General features: G+C 38.5%; 1 protein-coding gene across 3 annotated transcripts; it reads left to right on the top strand.

Moving 5' to 3' along the window:
• Nucleotides 1-4,741: 4,741 nt before the first annotated feature.
• On the top strand, nucleotides 4,742-22,370 carry CHDH (choline dehydrogenase). 3 transcript variants are annotated; one of them, XM_030043567.2, is made up of 9 exons: nucleotides 4,742-4,846; nucleotides 6,456-6,580; nucleotides 9,644-10,451; nucleotides 10,890-11,041; nucleotides 14,558-14,687; nucleotides 15,393-15,527; nucleotides 16,640-16,782; nucleotides 17,586-17,688; nucleotides 18,267-22,370. In XM_030043567.2, exons 3-9 carry the CDS (start codon nucleotides 9,698-9,700, stop codon nucleotides 18,683-18,685), a joined length of 1,836 nt encoding a protein of 611 aa, XP_029899427.1. In that variant the 5' UTR covers nucleotides 4,742-4,846; nucleotides 6,456-6,580; nucleotides 9,644-9,697; the 3' UTR covers nucleotides 18,686-22,370. The 3 variants fall into 3 exon arrangements, with proteins under 3 accessions (XP_029899427.1, XP_029899430.1, XP_029899429.1); XM_030043569.2 differs by lacking the exon at nucleotides 4,742-4,846 and adding an exon at nucleotides 5,275-5,352; XM_030043570.2 differs by lacking the exon at nucleotides 6,456-6,580 and having other exon boundaries at nucleotides 4,761-4,846.
• Nucleotides 22,371-23,178: the final 808 nt, after the last annotated feature.

Here is a 23,178-nt window from a genome sequence, read left to right as displayed (position 1 = left end):
CTATTTGTGCAATTGAGTAGTAGGACACCTGTGAAAGACCACTAACAAATAGGCCCACGCTATATATGGTCAGCATGCCAAGATTCAAATAATTAGGCACAGAAGGTTAAATTTTGTATGATTAAGGTCAACAACACAATACATCAACCACATATAAGCCTTGGATGTACACATGTATATCCAATATTTATTTTTAGCTCTCACGATTATACTTATTCTGGTCACACAAGGGTATTTTTTGAGCATGTCTCATGGAAATTTGTTACAGAATGTCTTACATTTTTCCTCTACTGTCAACATGGCTAAAGAGAGATGGGTGCCTTTCTGTTGTATGCTTACAAGTAGGATTAACTCAACAAGACGGGATGCCTGCCTGCAGGCTGGTTTGGGATGTCTAAACAGGGCAGTTCTAAAAAATGGATGCTGGAAGGAATAATGGACACTCTGTTAAAAAATAAATAAATAAAATGTCAGTGCGCAGCAGGACACTGCATGCCAGGAAATGGGTGATGATGGTACTGGAGTAAAGCAACAGAAGATTACTAAAAAGATTCAGATGATAATGATGGGACAAAGTGACAGAAGAGATCAGATGCTAGCTTCCTGAGCCAAGGACAGAATGGCTAATCCTCTGCGTAGCCAAGGATAAGGCAGCATCGCCAATTTGTAAATATTGTCAACAAACCCATGAAATACTGGACACCTGCAGGAGGAGCCCTTGCAATAAAGTGGGAAACTCCTCCGTTTTCCGTATTCAAGACTAGCACAAAATTCTTCCTGCGTTCACTCAGATCTGTCCCTGCTTAACTGCTGAAATTACTCTATTTGCTTCATAAATCCTCTTTTTCAAGCCAACATCTCAACAAAGGAGTCGTCATTGGGCATCAGGAAGTAGAAACATAGGAAAGCTGGGGGAAAACTCCTAGAGTCCCAGGCAGACAATTCCTTCATGAGGGAACGGCTCTTTGAGCAGCTGATTCTAATAACTATTTCTAATTGCCCTTATTGCAATTGCTGGATACTTTTAATTATATGGTTGGTAGACTGTAGAACGAAACTAAAAAAATTTAAAGTGTTTTGAACATGAGAACTGATTTTTAATACTTCTAAATACGACTATTGTGCTACACTACGCAGTTCACCTCAAAGATTTTTTTTTCTTGCTTTCATCAAGGTGCTGCAAAAATACTCATAACTGAAAATCTCTGTAGTTCACAAACATTTATTTAAAAGACATAGGAAAATGTCACACAGAAATAATGCATTGCACTTCTAGAATTTTCGCTGTTTTCTCTCCAGTTTTATTTTATAGCCTTGGTACAGGAAACATAGGATTAAAGTGGGAAAAATTAAGATGTGTGGGGTTTTAAAAGACTGATGTGAAATCTTGGAGTTCACTTCTATGAGGAGTGAGTTGAGGAATTTTCATCTTTGAACAGCCAAACAGCAACAGGCACAACTTTGTGGACTGAAGTTTGGCTTTCCAGCATGAAGTCTTCCCTTGCATACAATAAGAAAAGTTTCAATAAAAAGACTGGCTAGAAAAAAAGTGACAGAATTTTTAACTACCATTTTCTTAATGTGAGAAGGGAAGAACATACACGATTATCATGACTTTCAAAAGTGGGTCATGATTTTTTTTTTTTTTGCTTAAGGTGACAGATTCTGAATTAATCTCTAGAAAACATTCCACTCAAATTCTTCCACTAGCTAACCTTAAAAACATAGCAAGTGAGAAGCATTGGCCTTGATTCTAACACTTCATTAAGGACTTACATATAACTGCTGCTTTGCATATTTAAACAGTAACAGATGCTTGTTACATTTGGTGCTCTGCTAAACAGCACAGTAATATTTAAAAATCAATTCTGTTTTCTTTTATAGTCCTCTCAAGTTATTAATAGCTGAAGATACTTTCTTGTATAAACTAGAGTGGAAATTAGTACAAGTTGTTAGTATTAGCTGCAAGAAAAGAAAATGTACCAAAAGTGGAACAGGTTAAATTGCAGAAAATGCTGAACAGTCACAAAGCCTAGTGTATCCGTATACACAATACAGCAAACTCACTTTTGTTTCTTGTCTACTTCAGTCACAGCTTTTGTAGCTTGTAGCGTAAAAAAGACAACATCCTGCTTTTCTTTAAGTTTCTGACACTGAAGATAATCCTGATATATGTTAATCTACTTTCAAGAATTAGGACCACAAAAATTTAGCATGTGTACCCATCCACCCCTCTTCATTGTTTTTTGTTCTTTTCTGTTTTCCTATATTATTTTATTCCTGAGAAATGTGTACTTATTAATTCACTTTTTCCTGTTGTGACTGCATTTACAGTGTCTTTAATAATTAACTTATTATTTCTAATGGCAAAACATGAGTTACACCCGCTTTACATAATAATTCATTTTTTCTTTTGTCTTTGAAATATAATCTCAAGCATAGATATTTCTATGTTTTTTTCCTAGTAAAATGTTTCAAAATTTCACTATAGAACATTTTGTCATCAACCTCTGAAAAACAGTTTAATGGAACGTATGGGCCACTGACTACACCAACGAGAAGATAAATCTGTAGGGAAGAAACTCTATAATGAGATAAAACAGTTTAAGACATCTCCTCTTTCACAATTATTTCAAATGTTGATGAAGATTTTAAAAATTAAACTGAAAAAACCATTTAGAAAATAAATCTACCCATCACATAAGTGGTGTCCGGAGCTGATAGTTCATTTCTCTGTGAACTTAAGATTATAGTCAATACAAGTTAGTACCTTTGATGTTCCTGTAACTGATCTACCAAAGCAGTACTGTTTAAACAAACTATGGTCATCCACGCACACCCAAAACCATAATTTAAACATACTGTGCCACAAACAATATTGATACTAAAATTCCACTAACCTCTGTGCTTCTAATTCATGTATTGGTTTATTGACTTTCCAAGAGTTTAGACATAGTATGAATCAACTATAGTAACGCATATAGCAGAATCCATCCTGTTCTCCTACTTCTAGCAGAAAAATAGAACACCAGTTGCCATAAGATCCTAATTGTCAGCTCTGGAGACTGGCGCTTGGGCGTCTGTTCCACGCAAAAGTCAGGGTTACATACAAGTAATTCAGCCTACCCTTTCAAGCCTTGCTTCAGCCACATTTTATGGGCAGAACTCATAAAAATTGAAGGAATCAACAAATTAACAAATCCTTTTTTTTTTTTCTTCCCTGTAGGATACCAAAAATAATTATTGATTCTTATTAGTGTTGTCAGAGTGTTCCTAAGAGCTCTAGCAAGGGACCAGGACTCCACTGCAGCTGGTGTTATGCAAGCAGGGATCAAAACCCCACTATTCACTGAAAAGAAATAGAATAGTTCTTAAATGTATATAGTTCATGCATATTTTTATATGTTCTCTGTATATTCTTATACTCATTGAATGTATATTTTCTACAGTATTTTTATTCGCTTACTGAATAAAAGCATTGAAGGTGTAAGAAAATATCCAAACATACTGCAAACACCCATCAGCTTGGTCTCAAGCATTCTTAATCACCACGTATACTAAAGACCACTTATATCAACTAAACATTTACTCACAGTTCCACAGGGCACAATTACTCTTTTCCATTAATGAATAATTATTCAGAAATTCACAGTTCAGTGCCTAAGTATGAATAAACAACCACCCAGAGACCTTCCATTATTTTCTGCTTATCTAAGTAAGAGCAAAACCATTAACAAGCAATTATCCCAGAAAATTATTAATCATCCAATACATTCCAAGCAGAGCGATAAGGAAGGACTTGGGAAAATAATTAGCATCTACAAGCAATATCAAAGGTGTTGTAGCAGAGTCTGCCATCATGACAGATGTCTGGAGTAAGTTCTCACAACAGTTATCTTTATTAGTCTTCGTTATATCATCGTTATTCTACCATGACCGCCTGAACGGGAAAAAAAGACTCTTGGGTTCATTCTCCAGCAGCCCAGATGAGCAGCGGCACTGACTCTTCACGCAATACCGATCCTTGGCCTTTGCCCAAGGAATTTTATGGGATCTTCGCCCCACCCCCACATGTTGATGCGGTTTAACCTGCGATGAACACGCACTAAAAGTAGGATATACTGACGATACTTAGAGGGCAAAGCCAATAGAAAATAAAGTTACGTGATGGTTACGAAGGCCCTGTAGGATTTTTAGTGCTTTCGGCTACCCAGTGGGATACTGCTGAGGATTACTGTTGAACACACACTTATCAACGGTGACTACTAAAAACGGCTGGTCGTTATCGCTGAGGTAACGGGTTAGTTACACCGACGGACGAGGTGGGACAACTCATGGAAGCGAGCAGAGGGTACCAAAGGAGCGCGTTCTCCTCCAAATACGCGCCACCCAGCTGCGGGTCACGGCCGAAGACTCGCATTGCAAGTCCCAGCCCAGCTGCCGAGCGCGGCGCCCGCGGGCTCGCCCGGCGACCACCGCCCCGGAGGGACGGCCGAGGCGCGGCGGGCGGAGCGCCGCCCCAGCGGGCTGGGGGAGGCGGCGAACTTCGGCCCGCTGCCGCTCCGCCCGGTTTCGAAACGGCGCGAAGCCGCTCTGACGCGTCCTTCAGGGAGGCCAAAGGGCGCGTTCCTGCGGGAAGTCCCACCCGCTCTCCGGGCCCTGCCTCCCCCACCGACCTCTCCCCCTGCCGGGACCAGTCCCGAGCGCGGGGGCCCCGGCGCCGCCCGCCCTCTGCCCCGCGCCCTCCCGCCGCCGGCCCCAGCGCCTCGCAGGGACCGTGTCCGTCCTCCGCGCTGGGGAGCTGTGACGAGCGGCGCCGCCGGGGCTTCCCGCGCAGGGCGTGCGAGTGAGTGGGGCCGCAGCCGGCGGGCTGAGGAGGCTCTGAGGGGAGGTCCTGGCAGCCGGGAGAGGGCGGGAGGCGGGAGCGAGGCCGCGGCGGGACGGGGGCGGGCGGCGGCTGCCGGCGCTCGGCAGCGCGGCCCTCTCTGCTCCACCGCCGGTCGCAGCCCGCCCGCACCCAAGCGGCTCCGAAGGAGGCACAGGCCTCCACCGCCGGGAGGGGGAGAGCCGCGGCCCGCGGGTGCCCCGTCCTGCGGAGGGGACCGGGACAGGCCAGCGGTCGCCCTCCTTCTCGGGGCGGCCGGGCGGGAGCCGGCCCCGGCCCCGGCCTTCGTGCGGAGCAAGAGCCGCCGTAGGCGCCCCAGAGCAGGGTGGCGGGCAGCCCGCGGACCTGCAGGAGCTTACAGCGGCCCGGCGCCCTAGGCCGGCGGATAACGTGTGTTCATAAAGCAGGAAATGGTGAGGTACACGGACAGTTTCGGCCATGGAAGTGAAACTTACCACAAGGTTTCTGTAAGTGAATGAACTTTTTTTCCTAGGAGGACTGGAGGGAAAGTTAGTCCAAAACACCCCCACAGCAGATGAATTTAAACCGTGTACACGGTCTGCAGTGGGGGGCGGTAAAACAACAACAACAAAACAGCAATGAAAAACATGAAATAACATCTAACTATAAAACTGACAGGTATATGTGGTGGAGTAGATGAAAAATACTACCTCAGTTACTTAAAAGGAACATTAGACTTAGCTTTCTGGGCTGGTAATTCCGCCTTCTAGCCGAGACAGTGGGTGCCCTAACTGTCTTGGTACATATTTTGATCACTCTTATTTCCAGTTTTATCAAAGAATTGGTTAACAGTAATGATGCCCAGTGCCCTGTAACTTTTTTAGATTAGCCACCTCATCCACTTACAGAACCATTTCATTACTGTCCATTTTTCAATATATCCCACCCATGCATGCAGAACACCTACCCTCCTCTCTTTATTGCGGACTGTGAACCCTGTGAATCTAGAAGTCTAGGAGTAAGGTCCCTGGGCTGAATCCTAGCACTTTTGCTTAGCTTTCTCACAGAGAAGGCAAGCTAATTTAGTCCTTAGATGCCTTAAGCAGCCTCTTGCCTATCTTTCTCTTCTTTTTGTCTCTCCCTCTCTTAAAAAAAAAAAAGTGAAGTATCACATTCTTCACCTATCACAGCTTCACAGTCCCTTAGAGAAGTCTGTTTTCACAGACTGTGACCCCAAATCAACACCTGTAGAGTTGCAATGGTAGGTACCCACAGGTTATGTCAGCGTTTATTTCTCATGCAAGCCTGATACTGCTTCAAGAAACGTGTTACAATGTTCCAAGGAGCGCCAAACACCTAACCTCAGAACTCTACTGCCCACTTCTACCTACCTGCTGTACAATTAGATACATTATTAAATTGTAGCAACAGACTTTTCCTGCTGAGATGCTCCTGCTCTCCTCGCACTTTTAAGACCACTGTTTATAGGCCCTCCTCAATAGTAATCATATCTGTAAATACAGACTTTTTAAAAATGAGCTCCAGATTTTGAAGCTCTAGTGCAATACAGTGAATATATTTTATGTTGCTGCCATATGCATTTCTGCAGGTCTGTTCACTGATTCCTGAGGAACATCTTACTACACGTTCACAAAGAGGTCATGATATGCAAGAATCCAGATAAAGACATGCAGTAATATCCAGTAAGGCCCAAAAGACAACTTTTTGTTGGTGGTAAGTACAGAGCATTCCAGTGGAACCATGTTGTGTAAACCTCCCTATTTCTACATATTTTTTGACATAGCCACTACAATGTTTAAGAGAGCTGGCCATAAAGCTAGAGTTCCCTACCGGGTAAATTGGGTTAGCTTCCCCAGCACATCTCAAAGCCTCAGATGACTCTACCTATTAGGGTAAAAACTTGATTTTTATTTTTTTTCCAATTACTGGAAAAATCACATTCTTGCTCAAATACAGTTCTTAGGAACACTGCACAGGTTGTAAATTCTCCCTGGCAAAAAAAGCTAGATAAAACTAAGGGAAAGTTGAGAGCAAAGATGCATTAGGTTGCTTCTTGACTAATGTTCTCTTGTTCGAAGAGGGACTTCTGCAAAATTCCACAAGATTATCTTCTTTAGAAGAACTTGAACTGTGATAAACCCATGTATCCTCATAGAACTACATAGATCATTTTAGAGAAAAGTATCATCATGTTCTAATTTCAGGACTTGATGGTCTCAGTCCTCGATACCAACCCCTTCAATACAAGGTTGAATTGGTCTATGAGTTTCAAAGCCTGCATATGTGAGAAGCTCTTAACAAATCAGCTTTTAAAAGGGTCTAGACTTCAGTATTAGAGTTCTGGCATAAGGCAAGAGACAAACACTTAGTCCTGTAACATCAATGCAGCCTTTGGAGCATCGCTGAAGATAGTATTTTCGGGAGCTCAATAGCCACTGCTTATGCTGTAGCACTACAGCCTCCAGCACTACTAGAGTAAGTCAGTCTCTGACTAAACAAGGTTCCAGGGATTCTGCAGAATCTACCCTCTTTTCAGCCAACAACTAGGTAGGTTGTAGGCTCAACAGCCAGCATTCTGGTTAGGAGGCACAGTAATATTTGATGGCATACCAAAATAAGCAGGCCAGTACTTATTCCAGAGTCTGTGCGCCCTACGTATCTGAATAATAACTGTTGACCATCTGTAGTACCAAAGTTTGAAGGTTTACTTCCTCAGGAGTAAGGCTGATCACTTCATCTCATTATGGTGAATCTCCACCAGCAAAAAACAGAAACAACTCACATTATAGGGACAAAGTATCTTTCCCAGATTATCAGGGGCCAGGGCCATACTCTACTAACCCCATCAGCAATCTTCTTTTCCTGAAAAATAAAGTCCTGTGACCCATCAGTTCTGCAGGTTAAACATAGGTGCTTCAGAATTGTAGCCCTCACAAACAAATTGGGGAAAAAAAAACCCCAAACAAGTAAAAACCTCTCTACCTTTACATCCTCTTCTGCTGTATCACAGGAAATTGCCAAACCTTCTTTCCAAGAAAGAACCTTTAATATTCTCCACCTGTAAAAGACAACTCCACCTTCAGCTGGGATCAATTTTGAATTAGCCATGTGAGAATCAGCTGTGTGAACCCTGGGCTCAGACCTATCCCCTGCATTTTTTTTTTAATTTTTTTTTTAGTAGAGCAAACTGTTCTCCATGGTTGGTTGGTTGTTTTCCAGAAGTTTGAGGATTCGTACAGCCTATTACAAGTTTTTCCTGGAGAAGAGTAAGAGATGTCTGCTTATTCCCATCCTTTCCCTGAGAGGAAAAAAAAATACCTTTGCATATGAAATTGTACATCAAATTGTAAATAAATACAGTTGTATGTGGAAGGCTTCTGACATTTATCAGCAACCTGCACCTAATTTTGTTACAGAGCTGTGCCTTAAGAGCTCGTGTGTGCTCTCTCAAACTATACATTGTAAAGTTTCACTTAAGAAAATGACTACAGTTCTGTTCCACCTTTGAGTAAGAAAAAGCTGATTATTTCAGTGATCCATTAAGACATGTTTTCTTTTAGTGAAAAAACCCAGACATTTTACAAAAATATAGGGCTTATATTACAAAATATTGGATAACTATGAAACTTGAATGTACGACAATCAACATTAACAACATAATTCACTTCTGAAAAATTAGATTTCACAGACATAATACCATATTCAATATATTGCCAGGAGAAAGCTTGCTTATCTCTTGCAGATGGGCAGTGCGTTACAGCGTAACAGCCTCTGGATAAATTGCTGTCCCTAGAATCCAAGGCAACTGCTTAGAAGCCATGGGCCAGGGAGAAATACTATATACAGCACAAGGATATCCATTTTCACTAATTGTTTATACCAAGAGGAATGTTTTCAAGGGGAGAGAGCAAGAGAAACACACTTCATACTGGCCAGCAGCATCGGTAACTGTGACACTTACAAGGGCAGTGAAAAATCTTGCATTTAGTCCCTGTACCTGAACCTGTGCAACACAGAGTTAAACCCGTGTTGCTTGCAAGTCTCACAGGCTTTTCTGAAGGTAAAAAAATTGCCATTCCTACTCAGCCTAAGGATCTGGTGGTATTAGGTTGTAACTATCCTCAGAGCACTCAGGCAGGATCCAGTTTTAGAAATAAGGTAGAAAGCTACAGATGAATAGATTTTGCCTTTGGTATGTTAGGAGACATACCTCAAAAACCAGCAGTTTTTCACCTTAGGGATAGCTGAAAATGAGTTTCACTGTTACACATGTGTTTTGTAGAGACATTGTCCTGGATTTGGTCTGGCAGAAACTACAGTGGGCATACTCATAACTTCCATTGTAGTGAATTGGCTATGCAATATCACTGACTGTCACAGAGAAGTTTATGAAATTGTTTTCTTAAATTCTTACCTACTAGAGGCAGATGAATAGAGACTACAAGATAAGCAAAGTTTTCCATCCTTTATGGTTTTGGCAAATACTTGAAAGTGTGCTTCATGTATCTATCTCAGGAGCAAGAAGCAGATCAAAATCAGGCTGCATATAATACAAAATAGTATGCCACTTGACTGGTGCATAGACTGCATTAAAAGAATAATAAGACAGCAAGTTTCAGAGTAAATGTTTATTGGTTTATTGGCATTGTTGTTAACCTTTTGGATAGTGAGAATGGGTAAAGTATACCAGTTTTACCTGAAAATGACTAACATTTTAGAGGTCATGCACTGTATTAATGCTTACATCTTAATTAGGATTTTTTTTTGTTTTTCTAGGGTAAAACCTGGATTTTTGTTAGAAATTCTGAAAGAGTGATACTATCAGTAAAGATGTCATACTTAGTGAAAGGAGTTAAATGTTGCAGTCCTGTGAATCAGATGCACAAAGTAACAGGAACTCTGTTTAAAGCACACATATTAAAAAACATATTGGGCATCAATGAACAACAATTAAAAATTTCACGTACGTCATCTCAACTTAGTTCTGAAAAGGCAAACACTTATAATTATGTCATTGTTGGAGCTGGATCAGCAGGGTGTGTATTAGCCAACAGGTTGACTGAAGACCCCCTCAGTACTGTACTACTTTTGGAAGCAGGCCCTAAAGATACGTTTCTAGGTAGTAAAAGGCTGATGTGGAAGATTCATATGCCTGCTGCATTAACTTACAACCTCTGTGATGAGAAGTATAACTGGTATTACCACACAACATCACAAAAGCATATGGATCACCGAATTATGTACTGGCCCCGAGGAAGAGTGTGGGGTGGGTCCTCTTCTCTCAATGCTATGGTGTATGTGCGTGGGCATGCAGAAGATTATAATCAATGGAGCAGGAAAGGGGCTAGAGGATGGGACTATGAACATTGCTTGCCCTATTTTAAGAAAGCACAGACACATGAACTGGGGCCAGATCAGTATAGAGGTGGAAATGGACCCCTGTATGTGTCAAGAGGGAAAACAAACCATCCTCTTCATCATGCATTCCTGGAGGCAACCCAGCAAGCTGGGTATCCCTTCACAGATGATATGAATGGCTATCAGCAAGAAGGATTTGGCTGGATGGACATGACTGTACACCAAGGTAAATCATAAAGGGGTCCTAAGTAATTTGTATTTTTGAGCCACCAGTGGTACTTCTGAAAGCATTTTGGAATATGGACATGTAATCTGCACTGAATGCCATTCGGTTGTTTAGATTACTTAATAGCTATGGCACTCTGTATTTACACCCTGTTCATTTCACAGCAGCTTGCTAACAGTCTAGGGTGTATTTAATTGAAAATTGCATTGGCGTGCAAGTCTTGATTCATAGCTTGGGGGAGTAGGTTTTCAGAAGGTCATTGTGAAATCTGTTATGTTAAAATAAAATCTTTAGTTATTATAGCAAATCACATTTGCTTTGAACTCTATAAACCCTATGAAGGCTTTCCCTTTGTTAACATCCTGATTGTTATTGGCTAAAATCTTGGAGAATACTGAGCCTGACTATTTTAATGTTTAATGTAAACATACATTGTAGGTCAAAGATGGAGCACAGCTAGTGCTTACCTTCACCCAGCCATATCACGCCCAAATTTGTCAGTTGCAGAGAAGACACTTGTAACAAAAATCTTGTTTCAAGGAACAAAATCTATTGGTGTTGAGTATGTGAAAAATGGGCAAAGGAAAAAGGTAAGAGATTTTTATTTTCCGGTATGAAAGGTATGAGTCAAAGCAAAATTGATTTTTTTTTAAAACAAACTTTCATTAAAAGTGACACTTTAATATGCAAAATGTCTGCTTTTCAGATGCTGTGTTGTCTCTTCCAGTATGTGATTCCTTGTCAGTTATTTTACAGTAGGTGATATTTCAGCTGTATCGATTTAGAGATTAATATCTCCATTATATTTCCATCTCTCAGTACTGAGGGGACAAGCCTTAACGTGATGTTACTCAAGAGTGTTGTGTAAGCTTTCTGGCTGGAACCTATGGTGCAATCATGCACTGTCTCAGCATATTGACTACTGAAATCTGAATGGCTCAAGGGATAAATAATGACTCATTCACTTCTACTTTGCCATTATGTCTTGAGTTTTGGTATAGTAATGGTGAAACATAATGATGAAACGTGTCTTATGTTTGCTTGTGAGATGAATACTTTTCAGTCTCAGTCCAACTTCCACTGAACATGCGATCATGTGGAAGGAAGCTTGAATTGCCATTACAACTTAACTCTGTGGATAAACAGTTCATTTTATGCAGCTTTCAATCCATTGACTTCTGTAAGAGCTAAAACATTCTCATTTCGCTTAACTCTACTATTATAGCTGATTATGGAGTATGTACCTAGGAAATTGCCTAAAAGGTATTTATATGTTAATAACTTAGGATATTTAGTCACAAACAATTATAAAACAATCAAAAAGTGTAATAGTAATATCCTAAAGAGAGGAGAGTACAAATTTGATGGTTCGAGTTCAATAAGGCTTACAAGACTCAATAGACAAGTGTTCTGTGACTGAACACCTGCTAAAAGTTAAAAGGCAATATAAATAAACTGTTCCTTCATTTTCTAATGCACAGAACAAATTTGTTGTTTTCTAAGTGGATTGGTAATGACAATAATTTTAACAATGTAAACCAAAAGTTGCAGAAAATTTAATTGATTTCATGAGCTATTAAATGTTTGCAAAAACAGTGCCTCTACTTGGTGTTCTTGTGCCATTATTAAGATTAATTTTGTCGAAGAAAGTCTCGGAAAGCTATTTACATATGATCAAATACTTTCTGAATACAGGACCACTTTAACTGCAAAATTCTTTAATTGCTATGAATTTTCATACGTATTAATACTTGTATGATTTATACACAGTGAATGATATGTATTTATAACATATATCACAAAAAGTACACCTTCAAAGTATTTCCCCCCAACATCAAAATTGCAGGACTTGCCTGATTTTACTTTCTGGAAAATTTTATACCTGTCAGGATGGAAGAGCTAAAAATTTTATTACATTATGAACATTAAGATGAAACACTTGATTACATTAAACTGTTTTTGTTTTTATAGTCTATTTTAGGCCGGATCTCTTTTACGTCAGTCATCAGTAGAGTTAAAAGATCATCAAAACCTGATTCTAGCATGATACAAAACCTGTTCATCAAGCCAGTGACTTAATTGTTATTTCAGTAGATATTGGGGTCCTGGCGAGCTCCCAGGATTCCAGTAAGCCCTTTGACAAAAGTAGAGAAGGTAGACTGAACATTCCTGGAGTTTCTGAGTTCAGAATCAAGCAGAAAAGTGTATTTGAAGGGGAAAAATGTTTTTAATGTATCATAGCCTAAAGAGCCCATATAAAAATGTTTCAAAGTCAGTTTTTCCTCTTTGCATGTTAGATTTAAGCACAATGAATGTCTGTATATGGGCTAGGAATAACTACACTGCTGACTTTGCAGTGAGCATAGGTTGAATGAGCATCATTTGAATGCTACCTGGAACAAACTGGCACCAGTTCTTTGTATACCCTAGAAAATATAAATAAATTATATTTGTGTAACATGCAAAATGCAGACCTAGGTATTGATTCCACAGTCACAGATATGCCGTGTATTAGTCTTAACGTACTAATGATTGCCTGGAGCAAAACAATAACAAACAAAAAATATCAGCATTGGCTATCCATCAGCAATATCAGATAAATAGTGTGGAAACAATTTATCAAAATTTATCTTCTTACTACATTTTGATCTTATTACTGGCAACAGTAATTCACCATCGGTCTGTATATCTGAGGTATCATACAAAAAGGACAGGATTACTACAAGTTAATATGAACTCCATGCTAATCTGTTAACACTTCACTATACTACAGGAAAAAAATAGCACTTTTTAATGTTGCTTTAGAAGTTAAATATCTCATCTAAAATAAAAACAAGCAGCTACTCATAATAGCACCTTACATTCTATGAAAGTGGAGAATGCAGATGAGCAATACCAGATATGTTGCTTACTTTTTGTTTCTTCTGTGGTACAGTTGTTCTTTCTTAAGGACAGGTGAATCTTGAATCTTTGTTTTCTAATGTGCAAGAATTACTGTTCAGTTTGTAATCAACTACCTAACTCAGTGTGTATACAAAGGATATCGTATATTTCAACAGGCAGCATACGTGCAACTAGGTAGGATGGAGTGCATCCAATGTGTGTGTGTTAATGAGCCATCTCATTGGAATAGAAAGGGACAGGCTGAACAAGGTTGGGTTCACCCACACCATCCTCTTTCAAAGAGTAAAGGGAAAAGGTGGAGAGTGTCAATATTTTCTTACTCCACACAGTTTTCCCTTTTAACAGTGAAAAGCACTAAGGGGGGTAGTTCTGATCCTAAATTTAAGAGATGTGGCAACAGGGAAGAGTTAGCCCCCAGATACAAATGACACAGAGAAGGATTTTGGTATTGCTAAATGAGAATATTTTGGGGCAGAAATCCTTGGAAAGAAGATGTGCCAAAAATACTTGCAGAGAAGGTTCTAGAAAAAGAACTATCCAGCACAGAAAATCAAGTCAAAGGTAGAGGAATAGTTTAGCAGCCTGTAGCATGACCAGCTCAGGGCTCAGACTCAAATTGTTTGATGAAAATCTGTCAGTAAAACAGAATTATGTATATGCCTGCAGTCAGAGTTTTCTCAGTAGTGCTTTAGTGGTTGAGGGGCATCTGAAGACTACAATTAAGCTAAGAAACCAAACATTAGTCTTGGTTGAATTAAGAAAATAAGCTCTTGAGAACTTTTGAGCTAGTATGTCTCTGAATTCAAAATCTTCCTTAGAAGTTTCAATTTGCAAACTGGTATTGAAAATGGAAGAGACACTTAGCTGATTGATCCGATTGTCACAGGTACTTTTTTCCAGGCAAGTAGCACAGGAGTTTATTGGCAGCCATGGTACTGGCTGAGCTGAATGTTTGTGTGCCATACAGTTTGAACGGATTGTAAACATGGGAATAAATACAGAAATTATCAAAGTGAAAGCTTGATCATTTCTCTCTGCAGAAACTTCTGGCAAGACAGGAATACATTTTGAATGAGAAAAATGTGAGGGAAGGGTGTCTAATCTGGATCAGAATAGCATATCTGACCAGAAGCTCTTGACATGCTGCTTGCATTCAGATCAGGCTTAATAATGTTAGGACTTTTGTGCTCATTTCCTTTTAGGCTTTTGCCAGTAAAGAAGTTATTTTAAGTGGAGGTGCCATAAATTCTCCACAGCTGCTTATGTTGTCTGGGATTGGCAATGCAGATGATCTAAAAAAACTGGGGATCCCTGTTGTTTGCCATCTTCCTGGTAATTTTGTTATTTCTTTTAACCTTACATCTTCCTGTGGATGCAATTCAAAGGCCATTAAATGAAATTGTAGTCATATGTTTGAGTTACAGCCTAGCCATAAAAAAGAATCCATGAAATTCAGTTGTCTTTATGTCAGGTTGTGTGGACTAAAAAGTAAGTGTTAAAAATCAGTGGAAACATGCACTGATTTTAGAACTGAGCAATAAACTCCTACACTTTCTTCACTACATCTGATAGTGAAAAATACCTTTCTGAAAAATACCACTGTGTAATTTTAAGTAAAGCAGCATACTTAGAATTTAGAATTTTGAATGAGTTTTGATCCACAACAGATTGTATAAACTCCCACTGTCATATCTATTCAAAGATAGAATGAATAACACGAACTTTTCCTTAAAACCAGAAAAGCTAGTACTGTATTTAGAAGTCATATCTGGCAATTTTAGAACAAGTGATATGTTTGCCATTTAACTTTCTATTTTCATTCTAGTTATGCTATGTTTATGTAAAACCTTATTCTGACATGAGCAAAAGGCTGATATGACTCATGGTCTTGGTCTTAGTCATCACTGCCCTTGTAAGAGGTTAGTTTAGTTCCCATTTATGCTGTTTTCTGCTTGCAAATGTTTTGTATAATTGTTCCATGTGGAATAACTTTTTTTTTCCTTTCTTCTCCCTCCTCCCCTTTCTACTCTCCCCCAGGAGTAGGCCAGAACCTTCAAGATCATTTAGAAGTGTACGTCCAGCAAAAGTGCACCAAACCTATTACTCTATATAATGCACAAAAGCCAGTTAATATGGTGAGGATTGGTCTAGAATGGCTTTGGAAGTTTACAGGTATGAAACAAAGTATGCAATCATTCTACCATTGATTGATTTACAATTATTACAGCCTTTTATCCATGAATTTCAAAGTCTGGGAGCCTTCATATATAATTTTTTTCATATTCTTGAAAATAACTGGAGCTTGCAAATGGACTTGAACTATTTATTTTTTTTTCTAAATCAGAATATTTTGAAACAGTTATTATATCTTAGGTAACAAGGGTGGGTTTTATACACTGTTTTTTAACATTTTTATATCTCATTTCTAGAAAAATTCTACATTTAAAAATCTCGGTGCTACTGAGAAAAGCTGTTGTAAAAAAATGAAGAAAAAATTCTGTTTGAAATCGAAATCGTGTCAACAAAAACATATTGTTGAACTGAATTATGTTTTCTGTATAATTGCCCCAAAAGAATTAGTTTGTTGCTCTGGTCAGAACCCTTTAGGCTTCCATGTAAAACAGAAGTGACTTTTGTTAAAATAACACACTCATTTTACAGTAACCCAGCTCAAGTTGTACCTTAAAAAGAAGCTGTGAAAGTAATCCTTGAAATCAGTAAAATGTTAGTGTTTGACAACTTATGCTGGGTATATGTGGCTTTTTACCATGCAAGTAAATATTGAGGGCTAACTTAGGGTTTTAAATGGCTGTGAAAATATCAGGGGCATTGCAGGCTCTTCATGTTTCCCCTTCAGGGTAGGTACTGTGGATGGCTCTGCCTCTTACATGTGACTGATAGGATAACTATACTGCATGTCATGGAGCGTGCAGTGCAGTAATATCAGGATGCTGTAGTCAGTTCCCTCTACACTTGTTAGGATCCTGGGACCAAATCTGCCTCTGAAGTTAGACTCTAGGCCTGCTAGTTACAGTGAGATAACTGTAACATCCCACCCTCAAATAAGTGGGATTTCCAAAGTTATGCATATTTACATTTAGCTTGCAATTAAAAAGTGATGCATATTGCTTAAACTACAAGTTATTCATAATGGATTTGCGTTCCTTGCAATTGCCACTATATATGTAAATTATTCATAGTAGTGAAACCAAGGGTTAAGAAGTGGATTTCTTGCTTTTCTGAGGTCTTTTAATGGCATTTTCTCTCTCATTTACACTCTCCAGGTGAGGGAGCCACTGCCCACTTAGAATCTGGTGGGTTTATTCGAAGTGAACCAGGGGTTCCTCACCCCGACATTCAGTTCCACTTTCTCCCTTCTCAGGTGATTGATCATGGCCGGGTTGCTTCCACAATGGAAGCTTACCAGGTGAGTTGTTGAAGAACATATTCCAGTAATGTTCTGTAGCAATTAGCAAGGAGGCTTACGCTCTATTATAAATATGATACTTTGGCTATATACTGAAAAATACTTTGTTCACTATAATAAAAAAGAGCTGGCTTAACCTCCTACATTGGGGAGAAACCATGAGCTTGTTATCTGATATTGCTACCAAAATTATGTTACTTTTTATCTCTGGGAAAGTAGGCTACTACTGTTCAAGTATTTGCACCACTGAAGTGCCATAGTGCTATTGATTAGCATGCCATTGTGCTAGATGCTGTACAAAACTAAAACAAAGTGTCCCCTGTTCCACTGCAGTTTAGGCAGAGGTTTAAGTGAGAATGTTTGAGGCCACTCATTTATTCACTGGCACAAATCTAAGCCCCATTTTAGACTACGACCTTGATCCAAAAGTCTGTGCTAATGCTGGGGAACTGTCACTGTTTCTTCTTGCTGATCTCTTTTCTTCAGTGATGATAGTAATTTGGTCTGTGTGCTGATTGTATTAGAATGCTCTGCTACTGCTAAATTGGAATGGTTGTATTTTAAATTAAAAGAAGAGCTGTGAGATGGTGAGACAGGTATATTCCCTTCCACTTATGGAATATCATATTTACAACAAATTTGTATAAAATGGAAAAATGTTCAATCGCATTTCCCATTGTCTCACTTTAATGTTTACATTCGCTTAATTTGTAAAGACCATCCAGATTGCAAAAAAAAGTTCATACTGAATTTGGAAATACGTCTGGTGGGATTGTGTCATGAGTATAGCATGAGTGTTGCAGGTCCACGTGGGACCCATGAGGAGCATGAGTGTGGGCTGGCTAAAGCTGAAGAGTACAGACCCAAATGACCATCCTATCATTGAGCCTAACTACATGTCAACAGGTAAATGCAGCCTCTCCTTGCTCTGATGTCAACTTATTTCCTGCCTGTTTCAGTAGTAGATTTTCATATCTACTCAAGACCAGTTCAGAAGTGGTGTTTGGTGCATTGTTATTTATTTCTCATTTATAAAAGTCAGTATCAAAAGAGGCCATTGTGCAAAGCACTGTATAAACCAAAAAGAATTTCCTGTTGGGGATGCAGTCAGGGTTCTTAGCATTTGCTGCATCATGCTGTTCATTTCATGCCCTCCTCTGCTTGTGAAGGAATGGATCTGGTTTGCTTCTTTGTGCTGAGACTAGTTTCCTTGGCTAGACAGTGGGTATGGTGAAATAAAGAGCAATTCTTCATAGCTCATCTATTCCCTTTTGGGATTGTGCAATATAAGTGACAGCTTTGTTCACAGTGAATATAAACATCTGTGACTTTGGAAAATACCCTACTTCATTACGGCTTTCGGCAATAAGTGAGAGACTTTCCCTCCTCTTTTTTCTTTGATACTATTTTTTTCTGTTATGCACTCTGTATGTATTATTAAATTAACGGTGTACTTACAGTTTTCTTATTTTGTTTTCATACAGAAAGAGATATTTGGGAATTCCGCCAGTGTGTCAAGTTGACCAGAGAGATCTTTGCTCAGAGAGCTTTTGAAAAATTTCGCGGGCCTGAAATTCAACCAGGAAACCATGTTCAGTCTGACAAAGAAATAGATGCTTTCATAAGGCAGAAGGCTGATAGTGCTTATCATCCTTCCTGCACCTGTAAAATGGGTCAGCCTTCAGATAGCACTGCTGTAGTTGATCCCCAAACAAAAGTAATTGGAGTTGAAAACTTGAGAGTAGTAGATGCTTCAATAATGCCCAGTGTTGTCAGTGGAAATTTGAATGCCCCAACTATTATGATAGCAGAGAAAGCTGCAGATATAATTAAGGGCCTCCCATCGCTTCAGGAGAAAAATGTTCCTGTATATAAGCCCAAGACCTTGGAAACACAGAGATAAACAAATGGTCTCATCCTTTCACATCTTTTGCTACTTAGGCTTTCATCAGCATGTTGGTATCTCACACTGAACATGCCAACAAAATAAATACCATGCAAAGCAACATATTCCATTAAAATAACATTGATTTGAACCATTCTCTTATGTTAGACTACCTATTCATTTTTTTAATCAGTTGGCTTAAGCTGCTTATTTTAGTTAAACATGACCTTTTGTGGTACAATTCAAATTTTTTGTTGAAGAGAAGCTATTTCTAAATGACAAGACAGTTGTGCACATAAGCCAGAAATACTGTGCAATTGCATGAGGAATGGAAAAGATTAATGAGTGTTTTGAAAATCATTATGATATGCCTTGTTATTTAAAGGAAGGATTTTAACTTCTGTGGGTGTTACCCAGGATAACAGCTAGTCAGTAATCCCCACATCCTGCAAAGAATGGTTAAGTAAATGTAAGCATTTGTGCAGTTTCATATTCACAGGCCAAAGTAGTTCGCATCTAAATTCATAGGACAGAGAGAGGAACCTGCGTGTGTTCGGAATTTGTCAAATGTGGGTTTTTTTATAAGAATGTACAGTTTACAAATCCTCACTGAAAATTCACCATACTTGGTAGCCTTAACTGTATATGTACTATTCAGAAAGAAGACATGCATTGTATTTATCAGAAACTTATTTTTCTAAAAAAAAATGCAGAACAGGAGCTGATATTTATAAAAATATACTGGTCTTGCTCCTTGCTTTTTTCGCAAGGAGCTCAGTAGAATTCACTTCACATTTTAAGCTGATTTAGTTGTACCACTTTATCAGTTAGCACAGTAAGAGGTCTGCACTTCCTATAACATCCTTAAAGTTACTGGTCCTTGCTCAAAGATGCATGTTTGGAAAAGATACTTCTCAGCAAATATTCTGCACGGTGCCTTACTATCACTCAAATTTTATTAAAAAAAATTACAGCCAAGATAGATTTAAAATGAAAGGTTACTCAAAATAACTGCATAAGGTCAGATATTGATGATATAGGAAGAGATCTTTTTAAATTATAAGGCAAGTAACTTAGTGAATCAATGCTATATTTTAGTTAGGACTTAAATCTTTGTTTTACTATATTCAGATGTGTAAAGCAAGATACGTGATCTTTCATGGCTCCTTTCTGTGTCAATCTAACTTTCAGGTACTGATTTTTAAAAAAAAAAACAAACCTAAAGAAACTGAACTCATGGAATGAAATTGAATCCATTGAATTGTTTGGATTTATTAAATATTCCAAAATAACTTCTGACTAAGCAGCTGTTAAGTTATAAAGTAAAAGCTTCTGTAGCCTAAGATTGCTCAAGACTTGTGGTAAACAGAATACTTTTTTTGCAGAAAAAATGGAATTTTACACCATTTGAGCAGATTGTAAAAAAACTTGCTGACTCAGATGTTGGCTAGAGGGACAACTGCAGATGTTTAAGGCAGATACTTCTACCTGGTGCTGCTGGCTCTAAGGCAGTGGTTGGAAGCCCTGCTGCTAACTGAGGGAAAGGACTTAATTCATTAGAGTATCTGCATAAAAACAAACAAAAATACTGAAGATGGAAGATGATAGCAGTGAACTCTGCTCTAAAAGGAGACAGGTAAACCCTTTCTATGTATGTAATGCATTCTTTTGGAATGAGAGGAAGAGCAAGAATATTTTAAGTCATAGGTGATTGATTAGCTGTGTTAATAAGACAACTCATCTGATGCAACTGTGCGTTTAAGGAAAGCACGAACTGTGGATGGTGTACATTTTATGGCAAATAATTTTTATTCAGCACCTGTGCTTTTGAGATTTTCATTTAAAGGTATTCAGTAGGTATATTCATGTCATGTGGAATACAAAGTATTAGGATACTCAGAGTAATATATACTGGTGAGACTTACCACAGTCCTATGCAGTTGAGAGAGGAAGCAATTTGGAAAGACAGAATACTGAAGTTCCTGCATTTGCAGATTTATAACATGGGTTTCCACTCTAGGCATGCAAGATGGGAATTGTTATTATGCAACTGCAGAGGATTAACTAGCCACTGTCTTACATAACTTATTACTGAACACGCACAGAGCTATCCTCTGCCATTATGTCAAGCTCTAAAAAGATGAGGAAATAGCAAGGTTAGATGTACATGCCAAACTGCATGTGTGTCATGTTCAGGTACACATTGCTGCATTGTGCAATCAGATAATCGGGCATTTCTGAAACATTTCTTGCAGTTCTAAACATACATGACACCTTCCAGATTCCTCCCCTCCTAAACACTTAAATATTTTCATTGCTGTGAACCGTAGTTGCTTCATTAATTTAGGCCTCACTGCTATAGAATGTTGAGGCTCCTTCGTGCCATTCCTTTGATACAGTGCTAAAAAAATGGCTCAGGTATTTGGAAGTTTTGTTGCCCTGGGGAAATCTTTAGGTAGCATCAAGCTACCATTAGTTTCTCCTGCATTGTATCTGGTTGCTGATATTGAATTCCTGTTAAAATTGTTCTTACTTCTAGCAGAGTCAATCTGCTAAGGGATATTTAGAACAGGTACAAGATATTCTAACATGGTCTGTGGAGCACTGGCAGTCTGCTAGCTAAAATTAACCATCTTTTACACCTTACAGGATTGCTGAATGCAGGCTGATAATTCCAGAGTTTAACTTATTTAACAAAATAATACAGTGTATAATTGAATATTATTCCCAGTTCTACCCAAATATAAATTTTCCTATAAATGCACAGATGATATTACATTATGTATTCAAAACCAGTTAACTGTAAAAGCTGTTTGATGTAAGAATTTGGAAGTTACTAAACCTGCCAGCATGGCTTGAACCAGCAGCGGTAGTGCGAGTGAGAACACCAGCGTTTCCATGGTAATAGCTTGATGCAGATGGTTCAGACACAGTTGGAGGTCTGTGGCTGGGGACAATAAGATTAAGAAAGAAAAGTAACCAAAAATGTTTCTTTCATACACGTTTCAGTTCAAGTTGCCTTAGTATGAGAAGTGCTGTTAAAAGTAGCAGAAAATAGCTGTATATGTAAAACTACATTATATTTCATTTATGTAAAGCCACTCAAGGTTTTGTACACTAGAACTTTTGATGTTTCTGCATCTTAAAATCCTTTCCAAATGTCTGATTTCAATTAGTCTGCAACCAAATGAGGCAGCTATATATACACTGGAAAACTGGAAAGTGGGCTTGGAACATGCATTTTCTATAAAATAAATATAGAAACATATTTTGAGGAATAATAAAAGCACTTACACATTTTTTTTTTTAGTTATAGTTAAAATGAAGAGTTATTGTAGAGAGAACACAAGCATATCTTATCACAGTATAATTTTTAGTCTCTGTTCTTCTGTCATCCAAGCTCCAAAAAAAGACACTGTTCAAATAGGAACATATTTTATATATTCACTTTTTCAGTGAATTTCCTTTACTGTAAAAGACTTAGCAATGTTTAATTCCTTACTAATGTTTTCTGTCATTATATACATATATAAATAAATCTGGAAAATCATGAAATATGCTTTAATTGTTCAGATAACTTCCAGTTTTTCTGTATTGAGTAATTACTATGACTGGCAGTATATTAAGGGTGCTATTTACGGTGTAATTGTGCATGCATTGATTACTTTTTTCCATATACTTCTGTAATAAAACTGAACAGGTATTCTGTGTATCCATATATATGATGTTCTCCCTTAAACCATTCACTATATAGGACATGGTTTGCAACTAAATTTCCTTCATCATTTTTTTTTGTAAGGACTGTTTTCTCATAGGATAGCATATCTGCCCAAAGAGTCTCTCATGCGACTATTGAAAGCTAAGAACTAACTATACTAGCAAGAAAATACAGTGAAGTCAGTGTATTGTTTTCTGTCTCCTTGGATAAACGATTAATTAAAAAAATTGTCATTCAGCTCAATCTGCTGAATTTGATGTGCTGTCAAAAGTCCATGCAGCTAAGTAACCTGGTCTGGGATTTTTTCCTCCTTTTTTTTTAATGTTCAACTTCAGTTGCCTTAAAGGCGGTTTTCAGAAGTGGGTATACCACAGTAGGTGGAACTTTGAAAACTACTCCTTGTTATTTCACAGTGACACCAGATCCAGAAAGCTCCATTTTGGTCTCCTAAAGTTTGTTTCTGTAAGCTGGGAAAGTGTAACAAGGTGAGTGCTGCTGGGTAACCTACCCAAGTGTTTCCTGGCAGACAGCATGAAAGATTTGTTCTGACATTGTAGGGGATTTTGGTCAGATTTTCCTAATTGTTTCCATAGATCTGTATCTAGGGAAGTAATAATCCCCTAGGCAGTAGGGGAGTAATAGTACCCTTTTTCATATAAATACTCTAATCACTTTCTGGTTAATAGCAATCATTCATAAAAGACTTGCATGCTATGATAGTGTAGACTGATGACTAAATTCCACACATTCCCTCCCATTCTTCAAACCATGCAAACAGAATTTAACTTTTGGA

The sequence above is a fragment of the Aquila chrysaetos genome, chromosome 20 (assembly GCF_900496995.4).
Source record: "Aquila chrysaetos chrysaetos chromosome 20, bAquChr1.4, whole genome shotgun sequence".
Classification (NCBI taxonomy): domain Eukaryota; kingdom Metazoa; phylum Chordata; class Aves; order Accipitriformes; family Accipitridae; genus Aquila; species Aquila chrysaetos.
The sequence above is the reverse complement of the archived record's forward strand: the minus strand, read 5'-3'. Positions and strand labels throughout refer to the sequence as shown.